The sequence below is a fragment of the Brassica rapa genome, chromosome A06 (assembly GCF_000309985.2).
Source record: "Brassica rapa cultivar Chiifu-401-42 chromosome A06, CAAS_Brap_v3.01, whole genome shotgun sequence".
Taxonomy (NCBI): Eukaryota; Viridiplantae; Streptophyta; class Magnoliopsida; order Brassicales; family Brassicaceae; genus Brassica; species Brassica rapa.
The window spans coordinates 10,192,446-10,214,714 of NC_024800.2; the positions used below are offsets into that span (position 1 = coordinate 10,192,446).

Here is a 22,269-nt window from a genome sequence, read left to right on the forward strand (position 1 = left end):
ATGTTTGATAATAATTTTTTTTAATTTATACATAATATTATATTATTTTTTATAACTTAATGCAATTTGATGTAATTGTACTATTCATATATTGATATGTTGTTTTTTTGTGAATTTATTTTCAAAAGAAAAAACATACCTAAAATTTTAATTTTTGCATTAGTTTTCTATGAATTATCTTTAATTTTATGATATTTTGTTTTCTTGAAAATTGAACTCTCGAATTTTTTATATTTGATTAAACTAAATAAATTAATGATATATTTAAAATTCTTTTATATAATATATACTATATATTTCAGTTGTGTTTTTATTTTCACTATGAAGAAACAACAACTATTGTTATTAATTAATTTAAATTGATTTTAAATGTAGTTGCAGAATCTGTAAATAAAAAAAATACAAAAAGGAAATATGTCATTTATTATAAATGCAATGATTAAATATGTAAATAAAAGAAAGTAATAAATCTGCTATCTATGTTTCCAAACAATTATCATTTATTTTTTTATCCTTATTTCCAAACAGTATTAAAGGTATCTAATCTATTAATTTAGACTTCTATTTTTATCTACCATTAGCAAGTCATAGTAGGACCACCTAAAGAAATAGTTAATAAAACATATTTGATTATTTACATTAATAATAAACCAACTATAAATTTGAATTTTATTTTTTAATTATAACAAAATCTGTTGAGAAAGAATCTAACAAAATCTTACTTAAAATTTAAATATTTTTATAAAATAACATATTTATTAATTTCGTAATTAATAATATAATATTGTTATAAATCAATGTTAACTAAAATTTTATTATAAAAAAAAAAAGAAAATAAAAATTATATACTTTTTTTAATAAATTATATAATTAGATTATGTATTATATAAAAATAGAAGTTCTATAAGAGTTAAATATGATAAAATTTTTATTAAATAGGTAAATTAAAAAAGTTTATTTTTTTATTATTTCATTTAAATAAGTTATCACTCATCATTAAAATGAGTTAAAAATCGTATACTATATAATATTTTTATACAAATATAAATTTATTAAGATATTTTAAACTTTTATATCTACAACTATATATTATCTTTTATTTATTTTGAAACTCTTGACAATATTTTTTTAAAATGTTTATATACAATGATATAATATTATATAATAACTTTTAATTCATATACTATTTAAAAAAGAAAACTATGAAATTTTAATAGTTCAAATCAAATTTTAATTATAATTTTTTCTTAATTATAACAAAATCTGTTGAGAAAATTTAGAAAATATCACCAAAATTTAAATATTTTTTATTATAAAATAATGTATTAATATAGTAACAAAAACAAATTCAAAATGTATTCTTCCAAACTCAAATATAGTACTGTAATTTTTCAAAGTTTACTTGACAAAATATAAATTTTGAAAATAAATATTCAAACTCGACATGATAATATTTCAAATTTTACAAAATATTAAATCACAGATAATAAATAATAACTTTTTGAAATGCACCACGGAAAAAAACAAATTATATATGTTGTAAAAATTAAAGCAACCGAATATTTTGAAAATATAATTTAAAAATAAAACTTAATATCATAGCATCCAAAAAATATCTTATATCAATAAAATTTAGTAAAATAATATCATAGATGCTACTATGTATAAAATTTATTAAAATAACAGGCTATAATATTTAAACAATTTTTTTTACTTAAATTCTGTAATATACTAAAACAATATACATTAAAGTATATTTTTTAAACGGAGCAGGCAAATATAAATTATCTTGAACATATTTATTTTCTATAATATAAATTTTAAAATTTTAAAATGTATTTTAACAAAATGTATAAATTAAAAAAAAAGAAATATTTTGAAGAAGGTTTTCTATTTGATTATTTTATATTGTTATTTTATTGTATCTAACTCAAAAAATATATTAGTAAGAAATAAACATTAATAACAAAGTAAAATGTATTAAAAATCACTATATATGAATAATTCTGAATAAAAAATATAAACAATAATATTATTGAGTTACATAATATATAATACTAAAATGAAAATTTTATATTTAAAACATTTGTAATAATATCTAATGCATTTATAAAATAAAAAAATATCCGCACGAACGTGCGGGTTAAAATCTAGTTTCAGTTTTAATAATATAGATTAACCATCAAATGACACATTCACTCACTCTTTCTTTTCAGCCAAAATTTGAAGGTCTCTATCCCATTGCATATGGTTACGCCGGTAAAGGCGGAAGCGGCAGTAGAGGAGGTGGAGGATTGGTTACGGTGGTTGAGGTCAAGCTAGTGGTAGGGGCGGGCAGTCATGGAGGTAGTGAAGGATCAGGAGGTGGAGGGTTTTATAGTGGTGGTTCTTACGGAAGTAGTGAAGGAGGAGGAGCTGGAGCTGGATGAGGAGATGATAAATCACGAGGAGAGGAGTAGACTCTTACAAGTCATGGATGGTTGCAGTTATAAGGCGGCAGCTCAAAGGCCATTTTTTTAACACTTGTTGCTTTGGTTGGGCGTGAAAAAAGGTCTTTTGACTTGGATTGGGAGCTTAAGAACATGATGGTAAAAAACCGTCGACAACCTAATGTGGTTAATTTTATTACTTTCATCCATGAGATTTGTAAAGGTGTGAAGTTACAAGAGGCTAATAATTTTTTTGACGAGATCAAAGCAAGAGACATGGCTCCCAATAATGTCACTTATAAGACTTTGATTAATGGGTAGCCAACTATTCTAAACTCAGCACACCCTCTGCAGTTCATCTCTTCTATCATCAATTGATAGTTTACGAATAACTAATTTTAAAAAACAATAATCCATAATCTCCAACACAGATTTTATATCGTTTTTAATATGTAGCATTACGTACAGACTAATATTTTCGCAAATGACTTACTCTCTATTATTATGTGTTTTGTGAATATTAAGAAAGTATATTATAATTTAATTATGAACGTTATTTATATTAATTATTTTGAATAAATTTAAAATAATATTAATCAATAAATTTGAATAACTTTTCGTTTAAATCTATTAATAATAAATAATAAAAATATTTAACCTATTTTTTAAAAATATTTATCTTTTTAAATAGGAGATAGTCCAGAGCAGATGAATTCATTTTCTTGTAATTATCAAGAGCATTAAGTTTAATACTTTAAGGAATTTTTCTTTCTCAATGGTTGGTGCTCGAAAAGTTTGATAGTGCTGTGAAGTTTGATAGTCAAGCTTGGCATCAGGTCTTCCCTTTTGAAACAAATTATAGGTGACTAGTTTTGTTTATGTCGTAATTTGTGGTTTTTGGTGTGTTCTTTTGGTTTGCTTTGTGGATTTGAGACTTTGACGGTTTGAGATTTTTGGAGTTTCTGTTTTCTAGTGTGCGGTGCAGGATAGCTCTGATGTGGGTACCTACTTCTTCTGTCAGATTTGGTGAAGCGGGTTCAGGTGGGTTTGCGATTATTCTGTATTTTTGGCTCTTTTTTCTTTGTTCAATGGTCGTCTTTGTCGAAGGTCATATAAACTATGGCTAGTGGTTAAGCTCTAGTTTGTAAATATTTTTTTGTTAATTTATGGAGTTTGATGGTCTTGAGGCAGTATTGTATGGTGGCTTCTTAGTGTGTTGGGTTTGGGTCTCCAAACTTTACTCTAAGGACCGACAAACGTCTAATCTTTTCCATGTTTGTCTTTAGTAAGGTTTTGGTATTCAAACCTTGGGTTTACTGATGAATGATTGAGTGTGAAGCTTTGATTTTGTGATGTCGTGCCGTTCATTGAGTTTAAATCGATAGGTTTCTTTGGATCTCTGATAAGGAAATGTGGAGCTTTATTTACCTCAATTTTATTTGATCTATGAATAGTTCAATTGTCAACCGTGTTCTCCGTCAGCTGCTCGAGAGGAAATTTGTTTTCTCATTTTTTTTTTTGTTCTTAAGTGGCATTTACTTGTGGTTCTCTGTCGAATCATATCTTGGACCTTTTTACACTACAAGAAAAATGGGTTTTAATAGCATACCAGAATAGCGTTTTTTCGATTGTGCTATGGTAGGTATACTCGTGTTTTAAAGATAGCGGTTGTATATTTCCAAACGTTATGTTATAGTTTCGAGTTGAAAAATCATAATTTAAGCGTATGTTTGAAAGAAGACGCTTAATTAATATAGCAGATTAAAAAAAAAAAAGTGTTATGCTTGATTACGCGGTAATGACCGCGACACTTAGAAATAATTTGGCTCCTAAAACCCAATTAGAATCCAAAATTAATCCCAAATTAGTAGGGTTTTGTTCTTCCCTCTCTCTCTTTGTTCTTCACTCTCCATCGAACACTTTGCCTCCATTTGCTCGATAGACTCGACCTCAATCTCTTTCACTCGAATTTTCATTCTCAATTCCTCAGCTCCAATGATTACTCAATGTGGATTAACTCTTATTGAAATCCCCTTTGATTGAAATCCTTTCTGATTCCATCGAAGGTGAACTCGGGTTTCATCTCTTTTCTATCCTAATCGATTGAAAATCGATTTATCTCTTCTCTATAACTGATTTAGGGTTATTGCATGTTTAATTGAATCGGTTTTGCATGCTCGTTTGCAGGAACCTTTATTTTCCGACAGCTTTGGCTTAAGGTATTTGTTCTTTTCAATTTCTGGGTTTCTCTTTTACTTGTTCATTTCTGTAAAATCTTGTATCTTACTTAACGACATTGTCTTTTTTTGTAGGAGACTCTAATTTAAATCCGAAGAGATTATTTTAAGGTGAGAAATCTCGTTCTGTTTTGCTGTTAAATCCCTTATTTTTTTGTTGTTCTGGCTTGATAAAGTGAGACTCTTGTATGTTCATTTCGTCGGAGCTGTATCATGGATAAATCTTGGGTCTGGTTACCAAGGTATTAACTTCACTTGTTCTTTTAAAAATTTTTAAGTCTCAGTGTTTAGTTCTCACTTGTTTTAACCATACAGGAATAGCCTTGAGTATGAGAAAGGAGCTAGTGAGTTCGTGTCTTCTTCATCAAAACGTTTAGGTGATCCAGATGAAATGTTCTGCCCTTGTGTTGATTGTCGCAATGTCTGCCACCAATCTAGTGAGAAAGTTTTCGAGCACCTGGTGATTAGAGGAATGGATGAGAAGTACAAGAGCTGTAAGTTTTGGTCTAAACACGGGGAAACAAGACCTGATAAGTCAGCTAATGTGATCTGGTCTGAAAATGAGGCTTACGACTTGTTCAGAACAACCTTCATGCGAAGTCAAGGCAGCTAAGGATACGCAGAGGAGAATGCTGGAGTGTTTGAGGGCACTGATACGCCAGAAGAAGTTGAGTTTAGAAAGAAGTTAAAGGATGCAGAAACTCCGTTGTACCCAAACTGTCTGAAATTTACAAAGGTTGCTGCAATCATGGGACTTTACAGGATAAAGGTGAAGAGTGGGATGTCTGAGAACTATTTCGATCAGCTTCTGTCCCTAGTTCATGATCTGCTTCCCAGTGAAAATGTTCTACCTAAGTCTACAGATGAGATGAAGAAGTTTCTGAAACAGTTTGGTTTTGGGTATGATGTCATCCACGTCTGCAAGAATGACTGTATTTTGTATAGAAAAGAGTTTGAGGATGCAGTCAGCTATCCAAGATGTAGTGAATCAAGATGGGAGAAGGATAATCAGACTGGTGAGGAGAAGAAAGGGATTCCTGTTAAGGTGCTTAGGTATTTTCCGATTAAAGACAGGTTCAGGAGAATGTTTAGATCAAAGCGGTTGGCAGAGGACTTGTGTTGGCACTCAACTAATGCTTCTGAAGATGGAATTATGCGTCATCCAGTAGATTCATTGACTTGGGCTCAGATAAACAACAAATGGCAAGAGTTCGCTGCTGAAGCAAGAAACCTAAGACTAGGAATTTCAACAGATGGCATGAATCCGTTCTCTATCCAGAACACGAAGCATAGCACATGGCCTGTTCTATTAGTCAAATACAATATGGCTCCGACAAAGTATATGAGGTTCGAGAACATCATGTTGACAATGTTGATACCTGGTCCAACCGCACCTAGCAACAACATTGATGTATATCTACAGCCATTGATAGAGGACTTGCATGATTTGTGGACAGAAGGTATGGAAGTTTATGATTCGTTTAAGAAGGAGAGTTTTACACTTAGAGCTATGTTGATGTGGAGTATCACCGACTATCCTGGTTTAGGCACATTAGCTGGGTGTAAAGTGAAAGGGAAGCAAGCGTGTAATGTCTGCGGGAAGGGTACACCTCATAGGTGGCTAAAGTTTAGTCGCAAACATGTTTACATGGAGAACAGGAAGCGGCTCAGGCCTAGTCATCCTTATAGAAGAAGGAAAGGATGGTTTGACAATACAGTGGAGGTTGGTACTGCAAAGAGGCTTCAGAGTGGCTGCGATATATTTGACAGTCTTAAGGACTTTAAAAACGATTTTGGGAAACCTTTACCTAAGAAGAGTAAGCAGAAGAGGATAGAAGGAGGTGAAGATGATGTTCTTGCAGCTGACGACCGTGAGGAAGATGATGATCTGTGGCGGTGGAAGAAAAAATCTATTTTCTTTGACTTACCTTATTGGAAGGTATGTTTTATTTTACAAGTTACAAATACTGTATTAGATTTCTGCAGATGCTAATGTTATATTCTGAAAAATTGCAGGATATGCCTGTGAGGCATAACATCGACGTCATGCACGTCGAGAAGAACGTGTCTGATGCGTTGTTGTCTATACTGATGCATAGTGCGAAATCTAAGGATGGACTGAAAGCAAGAAAGGATTTAGAAGAGATGGGTATTAGAAGCAACTTACATACACAAGCTAGGGGGAAGAAAACTTACTTGCCTCCAGCTGCGTATTGGCTTTCAAAGGAAGAGAAAAGAAAGTTCTGCCGAAGGTTATCCAACTTCAGAGGCCCTGATGGATACTGTGCCAATATAGCTAACTGTGTCTCACTGGATCCTCCTTCTATTGGCGGCATGAAGTCACATGATCATCATGTTCTTATGCAGAATCTCTTACCAGTAGCGTTGAGAGGTTTACTTCCAAAAGGACCTCGGATAGCAGTGACTCGCATATGCAATTTCTTCAACAGACTCTGCCAACGCATTTTTGATCCAGAGATGCTACTTGCACTAGAAACAGAGATCGTGGAGACAATGTGCCAGCTAGAGAGATTCTTCCCACCTGCATTATTTGATATCATGTTTCACCTTCCACTGCATCTGGCAAGAGAAGCACGCTTGGGTGGCCCTGTTCTCTTCAGGTGGATGTACCTGTGGGAACCAAAATTCGCACTGTCGATTTCCGTTTAAATAAGGAAACTAGGAAAACCCTAATTTCCCAGAGGTCCCGGATCTCTGCGAGAGCCAACGACAAGTGATCGAATATATGCGGAAATCATGAAAAGATAACAAACGAGTTTAGAGAAAACAGTAGATCTTATTTCGAGTCCGCGTAAGAGCGTTGCGATCATTACAAGAGAATACAAAGGCTTTGGCCGCATGGGCCGTCAGCGAGTTACCTAGTTCTAGCAACATAAAACCCTAATCCTAGTTGAGTCGCAGCTCGATAACAAAGGACGAAAAAGATATCTAAAAGGCTTAGATTGATTTCGGACTGAACCTTGTTAAAGGCTGCCTACGTACCCCTTTCGAGGATCAAGCCGAACGTAGTTCAATTGATAGAGCTGGACAAGAGATCGAACTGCCTGGGCGAGTTCGTCTAGTAATTGAGTGCCAGTCATAGAAACCGAACTTGTCGAGAATAAGCCTAAAGTTTCTAAGTGCAGAGAATTCCGAATATAAAAAGTTCTCCCCCTTGCTCCTCGCCTAGGACTCCTTATATACTAGCTCCAAGGTCGGTTTACGCTTTTACTCTTCTGCCCTTAAGCCGTCATAGCATAAAAATGGAGATATTCCATTTTTCCCGATCTTCACAATTATCTTCAAAACTTCCGTATTTATCCGCGGAAACTTGACATTTATCCTTCCTTGTGGACCAAGCGTAAACCAGGCTGTGGTTTACGGGCTTTTGATTAGGAAAATCGTAGGATGGGCCTCGAGTCGTGTTTTAGGTCCCTTTGGGCCGTCTTCCGACTCGACACGTTTACTACGAGTTTTCCGCGGTTTCTAATCCGCGAAGTTTGATCGATGAATTAGAATGGCGGGAAACATAGACTGAGCTTGCTACGGTCTTCGGGAGATAGCATTCGAAGGTTTTGACGAGAATGCAAGAACTGGTGTCGTATTGACGTTCGGAAAGGTTCAATCGCTACACAGCGACCGAACTTTGGCTCGAGCCCGGTCGCTACGTAGCGACCGAGCTTTGGCTCGAGCTCGGTCGCTACGTAGCGACCGAGCGGGACGATCGCTCGGTCGCTACGTAGCGACCGAGCTTTGGCTCGAGCTCGGTCGCTACGTAGCGACCGAGCAGGACGTTCGCTCGGTCGCTACGTAGCGACCGAGCTTGGCTGAGCTCGGTCGCTACGTAGCGACCGAGCGGGACGATCGCTCGGTCGCTACGTAGCGACCGAGCTTTGGCTCGAGCTCGGTCGCTACGTAGCGACCGAGCGGGACGATCGCTCGGTCGCTACGTAGCGACCGAGCTTTGGCTCGAGCTCGGTCGCTACGTAGCGACCGAGCTGTGTGCATGCTTGGTCGCCGCGTATCGATCGAGCTTGGCTTGTCCGCGGTCTGATTTCCATACTCGAGCTTGTCCGTGGCCGATTTGGATACATGTCCGTTGCCTTCGGACAATCGGTATTTAGTGGTTCGATTGAGATTTGGACGATATTTTACTGCAAGGCTGTTCGTAAAGATATCTTTACGAAGATTACTTTTCGTAAAAACGGTTATGCTGATTTTTACGGACTTTCAGACATTGATTCCGTCGTGACCGATTTTGACCCCAACAGTTAGCCCCCCAGCTCGTTAGAATCATGAGCTTCTAGCGTGAGGTTCTAGCGAGTGGCTTGGCAAGTTAGGCAAGTTAGGTGAGTTAGGCGGAATTAATGGTTGAAAAGGTCTGTGGTAAGTGATCTTCTCGCTCTCCTAAAAGTAGAAAACGCGATAAGATTGGGGCTGCGCCTTATGACGGCTGCCTACGTACCCTTGTTGAAGGGATCAAGCCTTTCGTAGTTCATCTTGGAGTTAAGGTTCTTATGACTAGTTTTCCAGTAGGACCTTTATGGTCTAGTTTTTATGTAGCGGTTATAAGGCGTGTTGCTGCCGATGGCATTTTGTATGGGTGTAGAGGGAAGACTACGAGTTGTCGTCTCGTAATCTAACTCTGTGTGAATTGCCATATCCATAATCTGTTTCGAGAGTTTTCCGCAGTGTGTAAACTTGCGGGATTTTCTGAAGACGTTCGAATATTGGCAAAGAGACAAATTTTGGGATCTCGTATCAGGGTGTTTGATACTATGCCTAGAGATGTTAGAGACCAGTGCGCTGGGTTTAGGGCAAGACCTAGGTTTACTCCTGGTTTTAGAGGGTGCGATGACTAATTCGACTTACGTATCCCGTTTCAGTTTCATCCTGATTCCATACCGATTTAAAGTCCGCGATAGGTTCTCGGCTTATACGACTTGTATGGTTGGAATCGAGCATCTCTCCGGAGACCGGAAGTGCTGGACCAAAATTTCGGATTTCTTTTATAGCGCTATTATCCTTGTGTCGGATGTAAGAGAGTCATCTTCTACGAGATGGCTAAGTCTGTTTAGGACGTTAAGAGTTTGTTGTGATCAGCAACAAACTTAATGGTAAAAATTATTATTTTGAATCTTCGCGAAGAATATGTTTTGAGAAGATGTTAGTGCGTATGACTGTCTGGTCTTCCATGAAGGTGTTTTTATCGAGGAAGGAAATTTCGTCGAAGAACTAATCTTCAGGCGTCCGCGACGTCTCGCGATGCTGAAGATTTGTTATTCTTTCGTATGCCACGTTTCGTGCTTGAAATGTTCGCGGGCTTTGAAGATATTTCGCGATGTTGCGAGGGTTTAGTATTAGCCCTGTGTTTGAGAAACATTCTGGTTTGACTAAGAATGTTCGCAGCCAAAAATTGTTGTTCCTGTTCGGATGCTAATAGTTTTGTTTGCGATCGAGGAATTATGACTGAGGTGTCGTGTAAATTTGTCCATGGGAACAAGTGTTTTCCTTCATGGTGCTTTGTGAAGAGTTGGCCTTCTGAGATATATTTCGTGCATTTTTTAGGATGTTTCGTATAGCTCTAGAAGCTTTGTTATGAATTTTTCCTTACATGCCGCGTATTGTGGTTAAAACGTTGCGGGCTTAAAGTGAATTGTGGAGCGTATTGAACTTGGTCAATTTTCGAAAAGTTTAGATTTTCCGTTAACCGTTTGGTTGTTAGGACTTAGTTTCGTTATGAAGAATTTATCATATGATTTCCGATTGTGGGCTATACGATAATTTATCATATCATATAACCGAATTTACGAAGGTCGTAAATCAGTGATATGTATACATATGTCAAAGTAGAATTGTTTCTGCGGGTTCTACGAGAAACGTTCCCGCTGTGATTTTGATCTTAGGTGAAGGTTGCTTGGCGTTACCCATGGAGTATTACAGAAGTTTATTTCAATACGATCTAGTCGCGGAACGTTTTTCATAGGTTTTTCGAGAGGATTCTCATGACACATTTGTTTCTTGAAAGAATTGGTCAACCAGAAGTGGATCTAGCTAGCCATCGGGAGGAAAGTGCTTCTTTTAATGTGCACGATGCTGCATATATTCTCGAGTTTTCTTCGTCGCAAATGTTTTCGATACTTTTCCGTGACTTACTTGGTACAACGGAAACTGAAAGAAATGCTTTGGTGATTGAAGATTTCTCGCCGCTAAGTTTAAAACGAAACTGGCTTTCTGAAGCCGGAAAAGGCTTCAATACTTTGGCTAATCGTCGAGTTTCAGTTTGATATTGGTACAAGTTTTCTGTACGCATGATTGCGACAAGAAATGATGTATAGTTTTTGAGATTATGTTCATGATCGTCTGGATATGTTGCTAGCGTTTAGACGAATATTAAGATTGTCGTTTGCCTATTCTTGACGATTTGCAGAAGTTTTTTGAAGTTTGGGAGTATATGAGTATAGTATACGTACCTACTCCCCCTTTTTTTTTTACGAAAGAAAAACGGTTGAACCGATACTTTGAAGGGTTGTGTACGTTTCCTCTCCTGATGTTTGGAATGATCGATAATTCGGGACGATTTATAGACGACGCTTGGACTGTGATTTGGTTGTTTCCACGTTGACGACTTGGGATATGTCGGTTCCAAGAAAATTGCCAGAAACGAATCGGTTTTAAGACGACGTTCATGTCTCTAACTTTTTCTCTCTTTAGGAAGCGAGCTTGATATGCGTGGCGATCATTTCTCGACTTTCGGAGAGTTTAGATCGGTTTGCAAGATTTGGATGAACAATTATGGGACAATATATCGAGACAGGAAAAATCGCTTAAAACTTAGTTCGCTAGACTATCCGCCTAGGTTTTACGTTCCCTAAAGTTCTATGGCAGCCTCAAAGTAATTTCCTACGAAAATTCCAAGTCTGATTTCAAAAATTTCAAGTCGGAAATACCTTAGTTCTCTCGAAGATGCAGTTTTGTCCCTTCTCAGTTTTGCGTGCTCATTTCCGTTTCCTATTCTCGTGTATGTTCGCCATTTCCGATATTGGTGTTTACCCTTTGAAACTTGACATTTATCTTCCGAACTTGACTGTTATCTTCTCCTTAGATAAGACGTCGATTTTTGTAAAAAGGTCCAACGTAATCGTATAGTTAAGGCGGCTAAGGTGTTAAGCTAACCATTTGCCGTTTTATACGATTAATCTGAATCCATGCGAGAAAATAGGTCTTTGCGGTTTTTTTTTTTTTTTTTTTTTTTTTTTTTTTTTTTTATATCGTAAAGTCTCAATGGTAACTTCAATCGAGGCGAAACAAGAGACGTTTCGATCGAGATTCGAAAGTGAACGCAAAGATGGAGGTAGGGTGAGCAGAAACAAGCCAAGGAGTTTTGGATGAGGTTTACTTGTTTTTGTCGTAAAATCTCAACGGAAACTCCGATTGAGACGAAACCAAAAGCGTTTCGATGAGAATTCAAAGGAGAACGCAAAGGAGGAGCCCTTTGAGGCCTGACAGGTTGCTATAGCGAGTGAGGATGTCATCTCGGTCGCTATAGCGAGTGGAAGGGAGCCGAGACGAGTCCCACTTGTTTTCGTCGTAAAATCTCAACGGAAACTCCGATTGAAACGAAACGAAAAGCATTTTGAACAGGATTCAAAGGAGAACGCAAAGGAAGAACCCTTTGAGGACTTACAGGTCGCTACGTAGCGACTGACAGTCTGACAGGTCGCTACGTAGCGAATGGAAGCAAGCCAAGAAGCGTCCTACTTGTTTTCATCGTAAAATCTCAACGGAAATTCCGATTGAGACGAAACGAAAAGCGTTTCGACGAGGATTCAAAAGAGAACCCAAAGAAGGACCTTTCTGAGGCCTTACAGGTCGCTACGTAGCGACTGACAGTCTGACAGGTCGCTACGTAGCGAGTGGAAGCAAGCCGAGACGAGTCCCACTTGTTTTCGTCGTAAAATCTCAACGGAAACTCCGATTGAGACGAAACGAAAAGCGTTTCGACGAGGATTCAAAAGAGAACCCAAAGAAGGACCTTTCTGAGGCCTTACAGGTCGCTACGTAGCGACTGACAGTCTGACAGGTCGCTACGTAGCGAGTGGAAGCAAGCCGAGACGAGTCCCACTTGTTTTCGTCGTAAAATCTCAACGGAAACTCCGATTGAGACGAAACGAAAAGCGTTTCGACGAGGATTCAAAAGAGAACCCAAAGAAGGACCTTTCTGAGGCCTTACAGGTCGCTACGTAGCGACTGACAGTCTGACAGGTCGCTACGTAGCGAGTGGAAGCAAGCCGAGACGAGTCCCACTTGTTTTCGTCGTAAAATCTCAACGGAAACTCCGATTGAGACGAAACGAAAAGCGTTTCGACGAGGATTCAAAAGAGAACCCAAAGAAGGACCTTTCTGAGGCCTTACAGGTCGCTACGTAGCGACTGACAGTCTGACAGGTCGCTACGTAGCGAGTGGAAGCAAGCCGAGACGAGTCCCACTTGTTTTCGTCGTAAAATCTCAACGGAAACTCCGATTGAGACGAAACGAAAAGCGTTTCGACGAGGATTCAAAAGAGAACCCAAAGAAGGACCTTTCTGAGGCCTTACAGGTCGCTACATAGCGACTGACAGTCTGACAGGTCGCTACGTAGCGAGTGGAAGCAAGCCGAGAAGATTCCCACTTGTGTTCGTCGTAAAATCTCAACGGAAACTCCGATTGAGACGAAACAAAAAGCGTTTCGACGAGGATTCAAAAGAGAACCCAAAGGAGGACCTTTCTGAGGCCTTACAGGTCGCTATGTAGCGAGTGGAGAGTTGGCTTGAGCTCGGTCACTACGTAGCGACCGAGCAGTGTGTGTGCTCGATCGCTACGTAGCGACCGAGCAGCGTGTGCGTGCTCGGTCGCTACGTAGTGACCTGTAAGAGTGTTGCGATCATTACAAGAGAATACAAAGGCTTTGGCCGCATGGGCCGTCAGTGAGTTACCTAGTTCTAGCAACATAAAACCCTAATCCTAGTTGAGTCGCAGCTCGATAACAAAGGACGAAAAAGATATCTAAAAGGCTTAGATTGATTTCGGACTGAACCTTGTTAAAGGCTGCCTACGTACCCCTTTCGAGGATCAAGCCGAACGTAGTTCAATTGATAGAGCTGGACAAGAGATCGAACTGCCTGGGCGAGTTCGTCTAGTAATTGAGTGCCAGTCATAGAAACCGAACTTGTCGAGAATAAGCCTAAAGTTTCTAAGTGCAGAGAATTCCGAATCTAAAAAGTTCTCCCCCTTGCTCCTCGCCTAGGACTCCTTATATACTAGCTCCAAGGTCGGTTTACGCTTTTACTCTTCTGCCCTTAAGCCGTCATAGCATAAAAATGGAGATATTCCATTTTTCCCGATCTTCACAATTATCTTCAAAACTTCCGTATTTATCCGCGGAAACTTGACATTTATCCTTCCTTGTGGACCAAGCGTAAACCAGGCTGTGGTTTACGGGCTTTTGATTAGGAAAATCGTAGGATGGGCCTCGAGTCGTGTTTTAGATCCCTTTGGGCCGTCTTCCGACTCGACACGTTTACTACAAGTTTTCCGCGGTTTCTAATCCGCGAAGTTTGATCGATGAATTAGAATGGCGGGAAACATAGACTGAGCTTGCTACGGTCTTCGGGAGATAGCATTCGAAGGTTTTGACGAGAATGCAAGAACTGGTGTCGTATTGACGTTCGGAAAGGTTCAATCGCTACACAGCGACCGAACTTTGGCTCGAGCCCGGTCGCTACGTAGCGACCGAGCTTTGGCTCGAGCTCGGTCGCTACGTAGCGACCGAGCGGGACGATCGCTCGGTCGCTACGTAGCGACCGAGCTTTGGCTCGAGCTCGGTCGCTACGTAGCGACCGAGCGGGACGATCGCTCGGTCGCTACGTAGCGACCGAGCTTTGGTCGAGCTCGGTCGCTACGTAGCGACCGAGCGGGACGATCGCTCGGTCGCTACGTAGCGACCGAGCTTTGGCTCGAGCTCGGTCGCTACGCAGCGACCGAGCTGTGTGCATGCTTGGTCGCCGCGTATCGATCGAGCTTGGCTTGTCCGCGGTCTGATTTCCATACTCGAGCTTGTCCGCGGCCGATTTGGATACATGTCCGTTGCCTTCGGACAATCGGTATTTAGTGGTTCGATTGAGATTTGGACGATATTTTACTGCAAGGCTGTTCGTAAAGATATCTTTACGAAGATTACTTTTCGTAAAAACGGTTATGCTGATTTTTACGGACTTTTTCAGACATTGATTCCGTCGTGACCGATTTTGACCCCAACAGTACCCATTCGAGAGGTAATATTCTTATTGTTTCACTAACGGCTTACAAGTAAAAAATAATAACTATGTCAATAATATTTTTTTATATTGTTTTGTAGGTATATGAAGACACTTAAGGCATATGTGAAGAATTTCGCAAGACCTGAAGCTTGTATGGCTGAGGGATATCTTGCTGGTGAATGCCTTGCATTTTGTATGGAGTTCTTGCAAAAATCAGTTCCAGTAGAAGAAGCAACTACAAGAAATGATGATGTAGAGGCGACTCAAAATGTACTAGAAGGCCGTCCACTGCAAAAAGCTACAGAAGTCACACTTACTGATAAGGAGAGAGATATAGCTCATCGGTACATCCTCATGAATACTGCAGTCTTGGATCCTTATGTTCAGTAAGTTACGATTCACTTTAATTTTGTAAGATTGATTGTTCAATAATTTACTAAAGTAATGGATGTTTACATGATGCACTTAGAAGAACTACAAGCTACTGATGCAAAATGCGCAAGAAATGGAACTTTCTTATGGAAATGCCATACAGATAGGTTTTCAAACTGGATAAAAGAGAAGGTATGATTTACTTATTTAAGTCTCATAACTTACCTACATAATCAACAATATTGATATGTGATTATTTACTGTTAGATCCCTAATAACTCAAAGGAGCATTCACAAAGGCTCAGATGGCTTGCTTTTGGACCTAGAAATGTTGCACACACGTACAAGGGATTTATAATTAATGGACATCGTTACCAGACGGAAGATGTTAAGCGGAAGACTCAGAACAGTGGGGTTACAAATGAAGCATTCTCCATGTGCAGAGCTAGTGCCAAAGATGCGAACCAACATGCAGATATGGTAGCATACTTTGGAGTCATTCAGGAGATCATATTGCTTGACTACCACATGTTTGAGGTACCTCTGTTTAAGTGTAGTTGGGCTCATAAAGGGAGAGGAGTGAAAGAGGAAGACGGTTTCACACTGGTCAATCTCCATATGAACCAGTCGTCATTTGTTAATGATCCTTACATTCTGCCTTCTCAAGCTAAACAAGTCTTCTACTCTAGAGAAGATGACAACTCACCCTGGTATGTTGTTATGAGAGCACCACCTAGAGGATACCATGAGTTAGAGACTGAAGAGGAAGTTAGTTCTGCACCCGTAACAGTTGAGCATGAAGAAGATACTGGAGATCAAGCATCTGATGATGAGAGTTTTTGTGTCAGGAATGATTGTGAGGGTGTTTTTATATATGAGTAATGATAGTTTGTTGTTGTTTCAGGTAAGCTGGACAATGACTTCCAAAGCTGTTACTGAGAAGGCGCGTCGCAGTAAGCGCCAAGCCGGCCTTGATGTTAGTCCACAGCTGTCTTTAACTGCGAAGAAACCTAAGAAGAATGCTCCAAAGGTTAATGCCGAATTACAGTCACCAGCTGCAGAAATGGAAGATGTCGAGCTTACCGGTTCTGAAGAAGTCGAACAAGATGCAGAACCAGAAGAAGAAGAAGAAGAAGAAGAAGAAGATAAAGACGATGAGACTGAACCACCAGAAGAAGAAGAAGATAAAGACGATGACACTGAACCACCAGAAGAAGAAGAAGATAAAGACGATGAGACTGAACCACCAGAAGAAGAAGATAAAGACGATGAGACTGAACCACCAATAAACGGAGTCAGCACTCCATCGGAGACACAGAATCAACAGTCAGATAACCAAGTGAAGAAGACAAGAGGTCCAACAAAAATGCGGAAAGTCGCAAAACATATAGAGGACAAGGTAGAGGTCGAGTTTAATGCTCTAGGAGAGCATGTTGGTCGTGGATCAGTGACATTGTCCTCCTTCCTTGGTCCTCTTGTCAGAGAGCATGTGTCTGTACTGCTAGATGACTGGAGACATCTAGAAGAGAAAACAAAAGATGCTTTGTGGGAGGAAATACATGTGATTTTGTCAACTCTAGCTTACAGTTTTATAAATGAATACGCATTGAATTTTGATATTTGTTGCAGGGAAGATTCAACTTGACTGAAGAATGGCAAAAGGATGTAGTGTTCAAGCAGATGGGTTGTTTGTGGAGGGCCTCTAAATCTAGACTTTCTTTCATGGTTAGAGCTACAAAAAACAAGGCTCAACTACAGAAGATGAAACCCAACAACATACAATCTGCTACATCTTGGAACAATTGGGTGAAAGGAAGATGTACTTCAGCTTTTCAGGTAATATCATTTGTGTCTTACGTAGAATAAATTTGGATATGTAAGTAGGATTAATTTGTAATTGTTCTTGGTTATCGGTAGGAACAAAGTGATAAGTACAGGGAACTCATGAAGGGTCAAATTCCTCATACCACTAGCCGTAAAGGCATGATTCGGCTTGCAGATGATATGGTATGTTTTTCGTATTCAAACGCAAGATATGTGTTAATTAGAAACAAATCTCTTGACATGATTTTTATTTAACTTGTAGAAAAAAAACACTTCAGATCCTAAGCAAGTAACTAGAACTAAGGTTTGGGTTGCTGGTCATACACATTCTGATTGAAGACCAGTGCGTGAAGAATTCGCAGATACCATAGTAAGATTAAATGTCAACAGTCATATTATGATGCCTTCTAAAGTTAATTTTACATATATTGTTGAATTTATGATTGTAGGAGAAGATAAAGAGAATTGACAGTGAAATGGACTCAAGTTCAGCAGATAATATTGGTGAAGATGCTGTCTCCCAGGTTCTAGGAAAAGATAAACCATGAAGAGTTAGGGGGATGGGACGAGGAGTTACTGCCACCAAGTTGGCATTCTTACATGCTAGAGATTCACATGTCCATAAACTTGAAGCTACTCAAGCAGAACTAATCAACAAGGTTGAAGATTTGCAAAATGTGGTTAAGGACTTAGTTGGTAAAAAGGTAACTCCTTATTGCTGTTGATAATTATTATAGATTTTGTGGTCTTTAAGATTTTAAAAGTTTTGTTTCTTTATTGGGTTAGCAAAAAAGCGGATATGATTCTACTTCTGAGTTAAGCGATGTGAGCAAGGGAGGAATAAGGTGCCAGATACTTGATTGGATCTCGAATGATGATTTGGTTGTTGCTGAAGGAGAATTCTACTCTGATGAACCCACATATAAGATTGGTCGAATTCCACTGGGTCCCAATGCGGCTGCTGTTGTAGTGAAGTCTGTTTCAGTCGTAACAGCACCTATATGGAGACCAACTACAACTTGTGTATCGCTTAGTCAGGCTGTTGGAGTCAAAATTGCATGGCCATCAGAGAAGCTCATCTTGGACGATGCTATTGACTTATCAAAAAAGAGTAACACCGACGGACCAGAGGTAAACATTATCAGTTTTCTGTTCTTTGATAATAACTTTATATACTGATGAAATTTGTATATATACTATGCATGATTCAGGCTATAGCTGCATCTTTAGAGAAAGTTCAAATATTTGATTACTGGAAAATAGAAGAAGAGTTGATTGCTGAGGGTGTATTGTTGACTACTGAACCTAGTGAACTGGTCAACAAAATTCCCCTGGGCCCGAATGCTGGAGTTCTTAGAGTGGAAATGGTTTTTAAGCCTGATGCATTTTTATGGAGACCAACGCCTGAAATGATAAAGATGGGTGATGCAGTACATGGGACAATTGCTTGGCCTCTAGATAAGCTAAAACTTCCTCAACCACAATCACCTGCTGAATCAAACAGGAAATCCAATCAGGTTAGTTTGTGAAATCTGAGAATTTAGATATTGTAATGTCGTCAAATTGGTAGGTTGCCGGTGATGATAATGTGATTAAATTGTTTGTCATTTTTGGTTTTAGAGTGGTAGTCAAAGCACTGGTAGCAGCAACAAAGGTGGTAAACAGAAGTGCGCTCTCTTGGACTGTCATGGCTTAGGACAAAGGATTGCTTTAGGTCGGGTGTTCTCAACTGCTCCAGCAGAGAAGGTGCATTTCGTCCCATTAGGTCCCAATGCTACGAAGGTCTGGGTAGAGGTTTCCGAGTTCGATGCGGCACGAGTGTGGAGGCCAAACTCTGAAATCGAATATATAGGTGATGCAGTAGGAAGCACTGTGGCTTGGCCAAATGATAAGATAGTTTATATCTAAGACCTTTCTTTAGCTTTTGTGTAAAGTATGTAGTATGAAACTTATGTAGAGTTTGGATGTTTGTGGAATCTTTGAAGGTTAAATGAAATTTATTTTCTGTTTTAAAGTTCAGTAAATTTGAGCATATAAAAATAAATATATATATATATATATATATATATATATATATATGAAAATGTAAAATAATAATATTTAAAAATATAAATAATATATATAGCAAATTTGTAACTGCTATAGTAATTTTAACAATAATAAACGGAAAATGCTATTAATATAAACAGATATATAAAATATATAACACCTATCTAACTGCTATAATAGGTTTAACCATAACAATAGGAAAACGCTGTTAATAAAAGAAGTAATAGCATTAATGACTCGCTATTAAAACATATTTAATTGCAGAATAAAAAGCGCTATCTTAATGGACAAAAAGATAGCACCGCTAAATTCCGCTATGTAAAGTCCTTTACCTACTATGACGGGCGATGATACAGCGCTTCAAAAACCGCTATACTATCGTTATATAGCGTTTTTTGTCCGCTAATAAAACCCATTTTTCTTGTAGTGTTATCTTTATATATAAAGAAGAGTTTTATTCTCTCTTGGTGAAGCCATTAGCTGCCAGCACATAAATTCATTGCATGATGTGCTGACACGTGTAAAAACACCATAGAATGCGGCACTTCTCCGTTTGTGTATCGCATGGGCTTTTGTTATTATGTGTCTGTACAATAATATTGGGCTAATGTTCAGACCGTGATTTTGGCCCAGCCAACCCTTTTCCGCGCTAACCCTAATTAGTTTACGTGAAAAAAAATATTGTTCTTCGCAGCTCTTCCTTACGCGGCAACAGTGACCATCGAGCTTCTTTCTCGAAGATGATGTTCTTAAATGTTCTCTGAAACCAACAATGGAGTCATCCTGTTCGTTGACATCTGAGTAATCTCCAACAATGGAGTTTTTGGGAGAGCTATTTGAGACGGATCGTCATGACGTTCGATCTGTCTTCGTGCCATCGTTTCGTCTCCGTTGCTTTACCCGAAACCGTTACTTGATGAATTGATTCACTGCCATTAACAATCTCTTAACTCCATCAAGCTAATGCAACCACGTTTTCTCATTCAATGCACCTCTCTGCAAAGGCGGTGCATTTTAAGCTATAAAAAGGTGAGTTTTCATCCCATGAATCTCACAAATCCTAATAACTCTTGCAAGTTATCTGCTTTTAAAAATTCGATATTGATGTTTGTTGTTTGTGCTTGAACCAGCAATGCGCTAGGATAAAAACTAGAAAGACTCTTGCTTTTGGGATCAGTCTCTGCAAGTGGCGAATATGCTCGCTGAGGTTTAGGAGCAGAAAAGCTTGACTAGAACTTGCGAAATCACAAAAAGTAGCATAGAAGCCATCGAGAATTGATTCGTGGACGATGAATCTCGAGAAGAACTCGGCGTCCGACAACTCTCTGGAGAACAAACTCACTGTGAGTGGATCAGTATCTATGTTCGATAACATCCTGTTTTGAACTTGCATTTAAGCCACTTTATTCAGATTATAGGTTTTACTTCAAGATCCGTACGGACCTTAGTCAACCATGGTGAAGACATGAAATGAGCGATCTGGAAACCCCATGCCGCCTCTTCGTAATCGTTCACATCCACTGAACAGTGTCTTTTTCTGCAGTGGTAATGTGTCTGAAAACGTGCGGCTTAATGAACGAATCTTTCTGATTGTCAGGTATGCTTTTTTTTTTGTACTAGAGAGCTTTTGTCTGGATCCAATGGATCCAAAAGTTGTTGTGTCCATGTCGTGAACATATTTCTGTCTCTGAAGAGCATGATCAATATGCTAAAGCAAGACACGATATGCTAAAGTTGTTGTGGTTTTCATAACTGACAAACCAGCCAGGGAATCAATAAGAAAGCGTGGGATGCATCCGGTGAGCATTGTTTGTTTCAGTCAAAGGAGGTGATGATAATTACAAAGGATTACTTGCAACTACGACACTCTTCCAAGTACATTTATTGTATCATATCTGTGCTATGTCTTAACCTGAAGAATAGTCTATGCTTTTATGTTTATAGTGGGTTCACCCAAATTTTTTGTTCTATCCACTAGACTGGTCACTCTTTGTAATGGTTTTATGACAACTATTTTCATGTGAATATCAATTTTATATAGATTGAACAACATTTTTATTGTATAGTAACAAGACCATCTTAAATTATTGAGTAACGGAAACATACCCTGTTGCTTAAAATCATCTATTTAACCGATTTTTTTAAACCTGAAGGATTATATAAACTTGACAAAGTAGCTAACTGGATGCTGGAATGGCACCTCAATCTCGATCTTTAATCCATTAAAATTAAAATAATAGAGGGTTTTTTTAAAAATGGACGTGAGGTCCATGCTTATGCAATAATTTTAATTCAATAAATCAACAGAAAAAGATTATCATGAAAAAAAATTAGTAAAGATCGAATAATTTTTATATGTAAAGAAGAATAATCTTTTACCTCATAGCTAGCTAAGCAAAATCTATGTAAAGAAGAATAATCTTTTCCTCATAACTGTTTCGTGGTGTAACAAAAATTTACATCTTATTATAACTTTAAAAATGTTTAAACTGTTTTTACATTTCATGAAAAGAAATTAGCAAAGATAAAAAAAAATATAAATTTGAAATAATCTTTAAAAGTAATGTATTTAGAAAAACTGAATAATTGATTTATCTAACCTAATAATTAATGATATAAACACCTAAGATTTTTAATTATATATGAAAATATATAAATTGAGCTAAAACTTATTATTTATAAATTTACATCCCGCCCGTAGGGCGGGCTGATCCTAGTATCCTAATAAGTTTGACAGTCAATTCATTACAGCTGCTTCTTTATCAATTTGCTTCTTTTTTTTTCTTTTTCTGATATCTGTGGGGATCCCAGACGGTAAGCCCAGACTAATCCACATGAGACCTTTCATCTGAACACGCACGGTTATAAACGGGAAGGTGGCCAAACGACTTGAACCCATGAATGACACTCAACTGGATTTTCATTACTACTGGACCAAGAGCTCTTGGTTTTTATCAATTTGCTTTGCACTATTGATTATTGTTTAATTTCCATAAATTCTCTCTGATCTTATTCCTTCCTAGTTTTACGTATTTACTTTCTAGAATTTCATCTTTGGCT

At 38.1% G+C, this 22,269-nt stretch overlaps 1 protein-coding gene across 1 annotated transcript; it reads left to right on the forward strand.

Moving 5' to 3' along the window:
- The first annotated feature begins 2,086 nt into the window (after nucleotides 1-2,086).
- Nucleotides 2,087-15,354, forward strand: LOC103873349. Its single transcript, XM_009151763.2, has 3 exons — nucleotides 2,087-6,605; nucleotides 6,683-7,293; nucleotides 15,063-15,354. The coding sequence occupies exons 1-3, from the start codon at nucleotides 5,415-5,417 to the stop codon at nucleotides 15,352-15,354; spliced, it is 2,094 nt and encodes a 697-aa protein (XP_009150011.2). The 5' UTR covers nucleotides 2,087-5,414.
- Nucleotides 15,355-22,269: the final 6,915 nt, after the last annotated feature.

What these genes read in the sequence shown, in the direction of transcription:
- LOC103873349 (XM_009151763.2), top strand. Translation starts at nt 5,415, where the DNA reads ATGGGACTTTACAGGATAAAGGTGAAGAGTGGGATGTCTGAGAACTAT. An exon ending in TTGACTTACCTTATTGGAAG is followed by an intron (nt 6,606 to 6,682) that starts GTATGTTTTATT and finishes GAAAAATTGCAG; the next exon opens with GATATGCCTGTGAGGCATAA. An exon ending in CCTGTTCTCTTCAGGTGGAT is followed by an intron (nt 7,294 to 15,062) that starts GTACCTGTGGGA and finishes ATTGTTTTGTAG; the next exon opens with GTATATGAAGACACTTAAGG.